Source organism: Balaenoptera ricei, chromosome 18 (assembly GCF_028023285.1).
Source record: "Balaenoptera ricei isolate mBalRic1 chromosome 18, mBalRic1.hap2, whole genome shotgun sequence".
Taxonomy (NCBI): Eukaryota; Metazoa; Chordata; class Mammalia; order Artiodactyla; family Balaenopteridae; genus Balaenoptera; species Balaenoptera ricei.
In genome coordinates this window covers 73,458,598-73,470,888 of record NC_082656.1, presented here as the reverse complement: position 1 = coordinate 73,470,888, position 12,291 = coordinate 73,458,598, and the positions used below count along the sequence as shown (strand labels likewise).

Here is a 12,291-nt window from a genome sequence, read left to right as displayed (position 1 = left end):
AAACCTTCCAAGTGTAGATCAGATATGGGAAACATCTGTGTTGCCTATTTAAGTTACTGGGAGATATTTTCACCTAAGTTTAAAAATATCGGCTAGAATATACACCATGGTTAATTAAAATAAACTAAAAGCTTATGTAGAAATATAACTATTTAAAACAACTGAACAAACATTTACTGAGTATTAGTAATGTGAAGGACACTGCCTGGTTGCTAGGGACAACAAATGAATAAGATCCAGCCTCTGCCCTCAAGGACTTCCTCGTCTACGAGGAAAGTCTGATAGCTAAAGATAAAATGGCATAAGTGGTCTTCGAATAGCACAAATAAGTGCTAGATGGGGAATACAGAAAAGGGAGGGAAATTAATTTTGCCTCTAGGATCTTACAGGAAGGGTAGCCCAAATACCTCCCCTAAATTATAGACTTAAATATCCAACAGTCTACTCAACACCTACATTTTGATATCTAATGGGCATCTCCACCTTCATTGGTCCATCTTCATACCCTGATTTCCTCCCCCAAAACATGCACCTCTCACAGTCTTTCCCTTCTCAGTAAGACAGTCCCATTCTTACAATTCACCAGGCCAAAAGCCTAAAACTATCTTTGATGCCTTATTTTTTTCTTATACATCACATCCGATCTTTAGAAAATCTGGTCTACCTTCACAAAATATCCAGAATTCAATCACATCTCACCACCTCCACCACACGCTGGCCCAAGGTGCTACCCTCTCCCACTAGAATTATTACAAAACCCTCCAAAGGGACCTCTCAGCTTGAATTTCTGGGTTTCAATTGCTAAGAACCATTGAATACTGTGTGCCTCCCTTTTTCTACCTTGTTGAATAGGGGGTATTCGTTGCAGTGTCATATCCTTTTCTCATCATTGTATTTTTGATAAGTGAGTGTCACACTGTCTTTAAATACAGAGATCTTCACATCACAAAAACTGCTCTTGAGAAACCATACACAAAAAGCCTCATCCATACCTGAACCAAGTTTGAATATGAGATTCTGGTTTTGGAAGGAAGGTAGGTATATTCTGCCTATGGAAGGACATGATCATTGGGGGCCACAGAAAGGGTTGTGATAACTAGTATCCAAAAACAGCCCTGAATATAACAAACCACGGTATGCACACATAAGCACTTATGGCAATGATTCTAGGCTGGCCAAGTGACTTGCAAAATGCAACAAAAGTGATCCTGTGCCACCTAAACTTTAAAAGGCAGAATGGCTACTTCACATAGCTCTGATACTCAATATAGAAGTCTGGATATCCTGACAGAAATTCCACATGGAGAAGTCATGTGGACATGCCCCAAGAATGAATAGAGAGAGAAAGAGAGAGGCCCAGCTGTCCCATGTCTTGGCTGACCTCATCTTCAAGTCAATCCTCCAAGGCACTAACATTGGATGTTCCAAACCAGTCAAGCCCCAACGTGACTACTGCCCCAGTGGACAGACACCTAGTGAGGCAAAAGATGTGTCCAGCTGAACCCAATCAACCCACAGAATAAGAAATAGTTAAATGTTGTGTAGTTTTTTTATTGTGGCAAAATATAGGTAAAATTTACCATTGTAACCATTTTTAAGTGTACAACTCAGTGGCATTAAATAAGTACATTCACATTGTTGTACAACCTTAAATGTTTCAAATCACTGCATTTTGGGATGGTTAATCACTCAGCAATAGATAACCAAAACACAAAAAATAAACAAGTGGATTTAAAAAGGACACTGGATACAAGATTAATACATAAAATTCAATTGTTGCTACATATAAGCAACAATCAACAGGCAAATGAAATTTAGAAAATAACATTTATAATAGTGTCAAAACTTATCAGACATCCAGGAATAAATCTAATGAAAGACAGATAAAACCTCTACACTCAAAACTACAAAAAAATGCTGAGAGAAATTAAAGATACAAATACATGAAGAGATATTCTAGTTCATGGCTTAGAAAACTCAATATTGTTAAGATGTTAATTCTCCCCAGAATAATCTCTAGATTCAATATAATCCAAATCCCATCTGATGTGGGGGGAGGGTGGGAGTGTAGGTAGAAGGTAGAGACAGATTGACAAGACAACGTCTAAAGGTTACATGGAAACTCAAAGAATCTAAAAAAAGCCAACATTATCTGAAGAAAAACAATGAATTTAGAGCACTTACAGTACCAGATTTTTAGACTTACTACAAAACCAAAACAAGACAGTGACCAAATGTCACTTAATTTACAGCAAATGTACACCACTATAAATGATGCTGGAAAAATTGGGTATGAGAATGTAAGAAAATTTACTTTGACTCCATCTCACACCAAACAAACAAACAAAAAATTCAAAGAGAGTAACAGGCCTAAATACCAAACCTAAAACAATAAAGCTCCTAACTTGGGTATGCAAATTGGACTTAAACTGGACTTCAACAAAATTGAGAACTTCTATTCCTTGAAAAACATTATTAATAAAGTGAATAAGTAAGTCGCAGATGGGGGGAAGATATGCTGTGTGTGTGTGTGTGTGTGTGTGTGTGTGTGTGGTGAAGGACTCATAATCAAAATAGATATAGAACCCTGAACACTCAATAATTCTAAAAAATCTAATTTGAAAAAGGGGGGCAAAGGTGAGACTTGAGCAGTCGCTTCACAAAATAAGATATCCAGTTTTGGTCAATCAACTTATAAAAACATGCTCAGCATCAATATTCATCAGGGAAATGCAAATTAAAACAGAGATACTATTACATGTCCAATAAAATGGCTAAACATTAAAAAACTGAGAACACCAAATGTTGGAAAAGATGGCTGAACTGGAAACATTCATGTATCATGGGCAGGAGTATATGTTATTGATAGAACAACCACAGTATCTATTAGAATTAAACATAACCTGACCATGTAATCCAACAATCCCTCTCCTCAGTATATGCGAAAGTATGTATGTTCATAAAAAGACATAGCAGTTTATTCATAATATCAAAAAAACGGAAACAACCTAAAGGTTCACCATCAGAAAAATGGATAAATTGCAGGTTATTCAAATAATGGAACACCACAGAGCAATTTTTGAGCGAATGATAATGCACAGCCTCATGAACCTCAGATACGATGTTGTGTGAAAGAAGCCAACACAAGCAAGTATGTATCGTATGATTCCACTTACATGCAGTTCAAGAACAAACAAAAACAATCTATGGTATGAGATGTCAGAACAGCAGTTAATTTTGGTGGCCAAGGAGAAGGACTGACTGGAAGTGGTATGAAAGAATCTTCTGATATAACAGAAATGATCCATGTACAGATCTGGATGGTTGTTACACTGTTACACAGTTACACATGTGTATAAATAAATTTTTATTAAACTGTACGCTTAGGTGGACTTCACTGTATATGTGATATTTCAATTTAGAATATCTAAAAACAAAAACTAACAAACAAAACAAAATCTGCTAGCCTCAGAAAGAAATACATTATGTTCAATGTTTTAAAAATATAAATGGATTATATGTTTGCAATTTGTTTTTTCCACTCTGGAAGATTTGAGGATCTACATGAAGATTTCCTAACTAAAAATAATATCTATGTAAAGTGATAATTAAACTTAGAAAACACAATGACAAAATCTAAGACTTTGTTTTATTATGCCCCATCAGAAGTCACAAGGGCAGCAAATAACCTTTTATTTAATTTTCTGGAACTCTATCCACACAAAATTAAGAAAAAAATAATAATACTTTCATTTCAATATGATTTCTAATCTGATATTTATATTTTATCAATTTCAATTGTTACATATCAATTCATAGCCACAATGTGTAAAATTAGCAAAAGGCATTTCTGACAGAAAAATGAAAATTTCGGTAGACTTTCCTTCTTCATCTGTGTTTTACTTCAGAAAAAAACATTTTCTTTTGCTGAAAGCCACACCTCCACAACCACTTTAACAGATGGATTACAATCTTAATCTGAGTAGAAGAAATGATTTATTCATCTCTATCCAATAGCAGAACGCCTGTCACAATAAGCCACACAGACATCTGTGAACCGAAATGATAACAAGAGTCCAGGTCAGGCACTTTTCTTTTAAAAATGCCCCAAAGTGGCCCAGTATCAGAAGGGGACTGAGTGCGCCTCTAGGTAGAATATATTCGGCCTGGAAGGACATCTTGTGACTATTGCTTTCTGGAGCTGGCTTCTGTATCATTCCCCATCCAATCAACATTCTGGCACTTGAAAAAAGGATACCAGACTCCAAAGGGAGGCGATCAACTTATGTACATTCTCTATTTCATACTTATTCGAACATACCAGAGCTTTCACAATCACTCTAAATGTAAGAAAGGATGTGTTTCTAATAGGAGTAAGCAATATTATTTTAAAGTTATAATAATTCAAAAGCATCTTAAAATGTACCAACCTGGACTTCTATATGACGAGGGTTATCAATAAATTTTTCCATTAGTAGCCTATCATCACCAAAACTAGAAGCAGCTTCTTGAGATGAAAATCTAAAACCATCCCTGTAAAGAAAAACGGAACAGTCAAATGAACACAAAACAAATACAGCCCTCGATATAAAAGAAAACTAATTAAAGGTTTATTTGTGCTTACTTCTGAACAAAGCAGAGAAAAATTCACTTAATATACAAATAACTCAATTAATTTTGGTTGAACAACTCTTCTACTCACTAGCTCTGTGACTCTGGGTGAATGCTTTAATTTCCCTGATCCTAGATTTTTATAGAAACAGGAACACCAATACTTATTTCACCAACTGTTAAAAATGAGGTATTTTTAATAAACCATACAAATCATATAAAATTTCATTTCTTTGACCTTACTATACCTTAATTCCACTAATAAAAATATATAAAAATGCATATCCATTTGACTCGAAAGTCAGAAGATGCACACAAAAATGTAAAGGACCTAGACAACTGTACAACTGGGGCAAAGCCACAGCAAATATACTCAGTAAGAACACAAAAGGAAGGTCCTCAAGAAGACTCCCTGATATTTTAAATACACAACTTTAAAAGCAATGACCTCCCACACATCCATACAGATCATCACAATTTTATCTGCTTTAAAATTGTTCAAAAATAATAATTAAAAAAGTTCAATTTTTTTAAATAAAAATATGAATTTAATTATTGCTTTGTATATTTTATTTCCAAACTATAATTTAAACATTATCATTATTAAAATATGCTTACTAAAGTCATACACTTTGAAATGAGTTCACTCAGTCTATTAAAAACTCAAACTTGCTTACCTAACGCTAACTAGGGTATGTTATATTCCATTCATTGATATACTTAAGAGTATAAAATTTAATTCCTTTTATATGTAATTAATAGTTTCTTAATCTTCAGATCAAATACCTGTATTTAATGTTTAACATTAAAATTCTTTTAATCCTTTCATTTGCAAACACTCCATCTGGCAATATTAGAAATAACTATCTCATTTGTTTGTGTGCTTGGAAAATACAACATTGCAAGTAAACACAGACTAGAAGGATAAATTTGAAAACATATTGCAAAAATTTCTATTTCTCAGCATTCTCAGAGAAAAGGTATCACGTTTTCTTAGTCCTCCATTACTCCCTTGATTTTAGGGAATCGAGTTCAGATCTCAGACTACAAACCTCGAAGAAACGAAAGCACAATGAACCACTGTTTTCAATACCATATAACCAACTTTTTATTAGGTGGGATACAATGATTCACAAGGAGAAAACATAGTACTTTACAGTTTGTCTCTGCTCTAATGACTTTAAAGTTTTCATTTTGCATTTAAATCAAAAATACCAAAAATTTTAAAACTCAAAGTCACCCAAATAAATTATCATGTTTGAAAGCATTACCAACATGTTTTGGAGCTCATGGAAAACTGCATTTAGATCATTTGTAGCACTCAGTAATACATTCATTCAATAAATACTTACTACTCATGAAACTATGTGCCTGGTGCATATATATATGTGATGGAAATACAAAATTAAAACAGAAACTGCCCTCACAACACCTAAAGTCTAGTGGGGTTACTCCAAAATGTAGACATGATCAATTTTCCATTTATGCGATAACATTTCATTTAAATTGGGATAAGGCAGCAATTCCACTACTGGCATATACCCTGAGAAAACCGTAATTCAGAAAGAGTCATGTACCACAATGTTCACTGCAGCTCTATTTACAATAGCCAGGACATGGAAGCAACCTAAGTGTCCATTGACAGATGAATGGATAAAGAAGACGTGGCACATATATATACAATGGAATATTACTCAGCCATAAAAAGAAACGAAAAAAACAAATACCATATGCTAACACATATATATGGAATCTAAAAAAAAAAAAAAAAAAATGGTTCTGAAGAACCTAGGGGTAGGACAGGAATAAAGATGCAGACGTAGAGAATGGACTTGAGGACACAGGCAGGGGGAAGGGTAAACTGGGACGAAGTGAGAGAGTGGCATGGACATATATACACTACCAAATGTAAAATCGATAGCTAGTGGGAAGCAGCCGCATGGCATAGGGAGATCAGCTCGGTGCTTTGTGTCCACCTAGAGGGGTGGGATAGGGAGGGTGGGAGGGACACCCAAGAGGGAGGAGATATGGGGATATATGTATATGTATAGCTGATTCACTTTGTTACACAGCAGAAACTAACAAACCATTGTAAAGCAATTATACTCTAAAAATAAATAAATAGGGATAAGGAAAAGAAAGCCAGAGATTATTATGAAAATATCTGAGTCTACTTTCAACAACCTCCATGACTCTTACCCTAATTTATTATACAATACAACAAACACTATACTTTTTAAAATCTTTCAGATGTCCTAAAGATTCTAAGATAAGTATAGATGCTACTTCCCTGAAGATGTTACAAGAGGGACACACTCCTTAAGATACAAGAATAAAGCAAAATTATAAAGCAGAAACTAACACACCATTGTAAAGCAATTATACTCCAATAGAGATGTTAAAAAAAAAAAAAAAAAGAATAAAGCAATTAATGGCTACTAAGTTTTCCATCTGAAGAATGTTAAAATTTTTGTGGATTATGTACAAAAATTTCTTCCTCAAGGGAGGAAGGAGTAAATGCAGTGCAGCAGATATTAACAGTTGGTGACACCCGAAGACAAATATCTGGGTGTTTTCTGGACTGTTCTCTCAATTCTTCCAAAGTTTTGATTTTTTCCAAATTAACAGAGGATAGACAGCAAATTTTTTAAATGAGGGTCCTGTATCATTATATCAAATAATGTTATACTTTTGTTAATTTCAGCAAAGTTTTAGAGATGGCTTATTTATCAAGTTGAAAAGAGTAATTTTAGGTAGAAAATGGTTTATGTATGCATTTTTACTAATTATATGAAAATATTTTGAAACAATGTGACATTTACTGACCAAGAAAGGGTTAACTTATTTACCAAAGATGCCCAATATATGAATAGATACAGCGATTTCCGAAAACACTGAATTCTAAATTAAAATCCATTGGTTAAAAGCAGCATAGCAAATCTCACTGCCAAGAAACTGAAGAGTAATCCTACCATAAAAGAATATGTTACTGAGAGTAGCCCAGGAGAAATGACTGATAAATATGAGATCCTAAGAACAATAATGAAAAGTAAGTGCTAAGGCTTTCAGTGAAATGGCTATATAAGTGCCATATAAAAGGGGAAAACACTGATAAAAATTAGAGTTCACAAAATACACATCTCTTAAAAAACCATTAAGTTGTGTTTAACATCTTTATTATCTCATTCTTTACTATAAATAGACTGTAGCAGACTGTCTTTTCCAAACATGGCCACAACAGCATCTCCCATTCCATATGCTCTTCTAAGAAACTTGCCACTCCTTCACAAGGAACTGAAGTCTAATGCCCCTCCCCTTGAATTCAGGTAGAATTTGTGCTCACTGGTAATCAACAAAATATGGTGAAGGCAAGCTGTGTGACTTCTGAGACTGGATCATGAAAAGTGATACAGCTTCCACTTGGATTTGAAACAAATACTCTTGGACCCCTGGGTCACTATGTAAGAAGTCTAAAGTCACCATCCCGTGAGGAAGCCCAACCAACCCATGGAGACGTCCACTAACTCACAGGGGTTACAAATAAAGCACAAGAGACAGCTTCAACACCTGAACTTCAAAAGTCAAATAAGACGAATTATGTGGTAAAAATGGGGCTAAGTATGCCTCCTACCCTTATGCCTGCTTCCACCCACACACAACAACTAGCCAGCCCAACTTCAAACATTTCACATAGTCAACCAATGCTCTGCAAGTCTCCACTATCAAAAGGAACCACGCCAGGCAGAGTTCCAGAGAGAGGTTAAGAAGCAGACCATTCTTCAATTAAGCATTCTTCAATTCTGAAGATAAACGCCCTCACTCTGACCTTAACTTCTCGGCATTTCCCAAGAAATTTTCAAGTAAATTAGTGTTGCACCATATCCATTTAATTCTTATAAATCAACACTAAGGCCAAAGAGAGAATAAGAGCAAACAAATAAGATAACTTAAACAGGGCCTGCAAGTCATCCTCAAGTACTCAAACTCTATATCCAATCACTCAGAAAATCCTGTTGCCTCTACTTTCAGAATTAAACTCTTTCTTACCACTTCCACCATTACACTGGTGGAAGCCACCATCACCATTATTTTGCGTGGATTATTTCAACAGCCTCCCAACTGGTTTCCCTGACTCTAGAGTTCATGATTCTGTCCCCTGTTAAGTCTATTGCCAAGAGAGTAACCAGAGTGATCCTTAACTTAAAACTTAAGTCACAAAATCTTGACAATTGGTAAATCTGGATGATACGTATATAGAAGTTCATTGTATTCTTCTACATCTTTGTACATTTGAAAATTTTTATAATTCAAAACATGTAAATAATGTTAGGAGTTTGTTGAAGTTCCATGATTGTGACTTGTCTACTGAAACCCTCCAGTAGCCCCCCATCTCACTAAGAATGGCCTACAAGGTCCTAGACAAACGGCTCCCCATCTCCTTCTACTCCTCCCCCTGCCCCCACCAGCTGGCCAGCCCCGGATCTCTCCAGACACGCTACTGCGTCACTGCCTCCACACTTGCTCTTCCCTTGCCTGGATCCTAATCCCCGCACTCTTCCCTCCTCGCTCAAATGTGCCTTCTCAGTGAGGACAGCCCTGATAATCCTGTTTAGAATGGGAATTCCCTCCAGCACTCCCCATATCTCTTCCTTTCCTCCTTTACTTTTCTTATACTGCTTATCACCTTCCACAACAGGATATGATTTACTTTGATCTTGTTCATTGTTTGTCTCTTCCTACCAGAATGGGTTTCTGAACCTTGTTTATGTCGTGGATGCCTTTGGCAGTCTCATGCAGCATAGGAACCTCTTGTCAAAATAAGGTTCAACGTGATTTAAAATGTAGAAACGAATATGCATAGGATTGCATAAGAAACAAAATATATTGAAATACAGGTATCAAAATGTTTTTTAAAAACAAATTTGGGATATCATGCACTTGGTTCTTTATTCGTTATAAGCTCCAACAACAAGTCTCACAATCACTGTAACTTAGAGATACCTGCAACAATGTAATGTGATAATATAAGCGATCTCCTAAAGGGTGAAAAGTCCCACAGATACTACTACTATCGTAGCTTGTCTATATTGGAGGAAACACTAAATTCCAGTTAGAGGCTAGTGAAAGAAATATGTACTTTTTTTCCTTATCCAGGTGCACGAACGTCCCTGAACTTTACGGGTCTGTGAATCCAAAGGTTAAGAACTCCTGATCCAGTTATATACTGGATATAGAGGAACAGAGAGAGAGAACTGCATAGAGGAGTGGATTATTTTGTCTGTTTCTGTTCATTGCTGTATTCCTGGAACCTTACTAAAACACTGCCTGTCACACAGGAGGCTCTCAGTATCAAATATCTCAATAACAAGTATCACCAATCCATGCAATGAGTTTATTTATGCTGGGTAAGTGTAAGATGGGAGAGGAGAATCTGACGTTACCTCAGTCAGTATCTGGTATCAGTGCCACACTGAACGTGAGAGTGGGGCTGAAAGGTCTGTATTGGGCACATATTATCACCCCACCTCTAACACACAACCAAAGAAACAATGGTGTCCTGAGACAACTGTCTTCTAGAGTTAAAACTATCTGTACAAGTCTGCAGTGTGGTGTCTTCCCCTCAGATTTTAAAGGGTAATATATTGCCTCTAAGAGAGTTTTACCTTGTATGTTCACTTTAGAACCTAATTTCTGAATTAGATTTGTACTGGATGACTTTCACACCAACTCCAGATTTCTCTCTTTCAGAGATTTCAGGGAATAGGAAGAAAGGGAAAAGAAAGGGAGAAAACAGAACTAACCATTTGGAAGATCAAATTACTTTTGGGTAGAGAAAGGGCAGGAAAGGCAACATTAACGATAATAATTCAGTGATTTTTTAAATTCCCCTCCTTCAAAAAATGACATAAATCTCTCTTGCTGCCAAACCTTGAAGTATGTGATACAAATCTGAATAGAGTCCCTTGAAACCTGCTTGTACTAGGCAGTTGTTCAAAAAAATTATTTTCTAATCCCCATGATGTTATCAATACATTAGGTTTTTAAATTTTTGTTTTAAAAGTTTCTTTTGATTTCTGAAACTACTACTAAGAAAGTGTTCTAAATTCATAAGAGTGCACTGCATATAAAGGACATACAATAATTTCAAATTCAAAATGAAATATATTTCACACTATAAAGTTATAATAGTAGTTCACTATTTTTATAGACAAAGGGAAGCAAATGCATACTAATACATAAACAGATAAAATTATGACTGCTTTCAAATATATACGGTTCAAATCTTTGATCACATTCAGAATTACATAGCCAAACGTCAGTAATTTTTGCCTAGAAGACAAAATCATGACTATAATTTTCAAAAATACACTGTAAAAAAAAGATAATCCTTTATTAATGTTTAAGAAGGTAAAAACCTTTTGATAATAGGATAATCATCATCAAAATATAAATAAGAAACTTTTCTGCATAATTTCAATTTTTCCCATCTAGAAGAGTAAAAATTAGATGATTATTATAACTATTCCATTATGCTTTTGGTATCTGTTTACTTGTCAGTTTAATAAAACTCTAGTAACTGCAATTTTCATCAAAAGTGTATTTTGGACAGAATCTCACCTGGTCTCTTCATCATCCCAAGCGATTCGCATGCCTTTCCCACCACCACCTGCTGAGGCCTTGATCATGACAGGGTAGCCTAACAGCAGGGAAGAATTAGACAGAAGTTCAGACTTTGATCATTTGGATGCATGAACATGACAACTGACCACATGTTCGATAACACAGAAGACAATAACTAATTTATTTAAAAGTTCCTTTCTTTAGAGTCAGGAAAATAACATCAGTGTAATGATCTTACATATATTTTTTAAATGAGTGTGATCATATTAAAAGAAAAAGACTATGTGTATCAATAAATATAACATTTTCCCCAATAATGAAATAAAAAGCTAAGAAAACATAATTTGACAGTGGATTCCAAAAATGGAAATAGATACAGTGTTAATTAACCAAGGACGTAAGAAACAACTTTTATAGCATTAAGGACACACGCGCACGCACGCACACACACCCACAGGCACACACGCATTCTTTTGATTCCCCAAAACTGCTGTTTGCATACATAACAAATTAAATTCCCTTTTTTTCAAAAGTAATGGTTTACAGGTACTTGAGGTATTTTCATCTGAAAAATCACAGGGAACCCCTGTAGCTTTTATCTGCAAGAACTGACATGACGGCTTTGGGAAAAATCAAGCCATGGCTGCTATATTATGACTGGAGCAGAAGATGCAGAGCTCGCTGGTATCAGTGGAGAAGCTACGGCACTACTCCACTCAGGCCACAGGCAATGAAATACCTAGACTTAGGGAATATTATGAAAATACAAAGTCAGGCCCAAAACAAAGGACAGTTCCAGCCAAAGTTTTATAAGAGAAAATTAATAAAATTGTTGTTAGTAAAGAGGATTGCGTATTTAGAGTAGTTATTATAAAGTAAAATTTCTGACAGCATGAGTCATCTACAATGATTTATCAAGAAAAGCTGTGAAGTCTCTTTGTTTAGAGGTTCTCCGACAATACGGTGGAGATACTCATGTCTGAGACCACTTGTTTATGATCTTTTCTGAGGAAAGAAGAGGTCAGTGAGCCCTTAAAGGACTCTTCCTGGCCTGTGATG

The 12,291-nt window shown here is 35.5% G+C and overlaps 1 protein-coding gene across 1 annotated transcript in view; it reads right to left on the bottom strand.

Annotated features, from left to right (window-relative positions):
- The window catches only part of PCCA (propionyl-CoA carboxylase subunit alpha), a 374,750-nt gene that overhangs the window by 232,572 nt on the left and 129,887 nt on the right, over nt 1-12,291 (bottom strand). Inside the window, exons 9-10 of the mRNA XM_059903326.1 lie at nt 11,230-11,308; nt 4,431-4,533 (exon numbers count right to left, since the gene is read on the bottom strand). Of these exons, the coding sequence (XP_059759309.1) occupies nt 4,431-4,533; nt 11,230-11,308 (182 nt within the window). The remainder of the gene's footprint in view (nt 1-4,430; nt 4,534-11,229; nt 11,309-12,291) is intronic.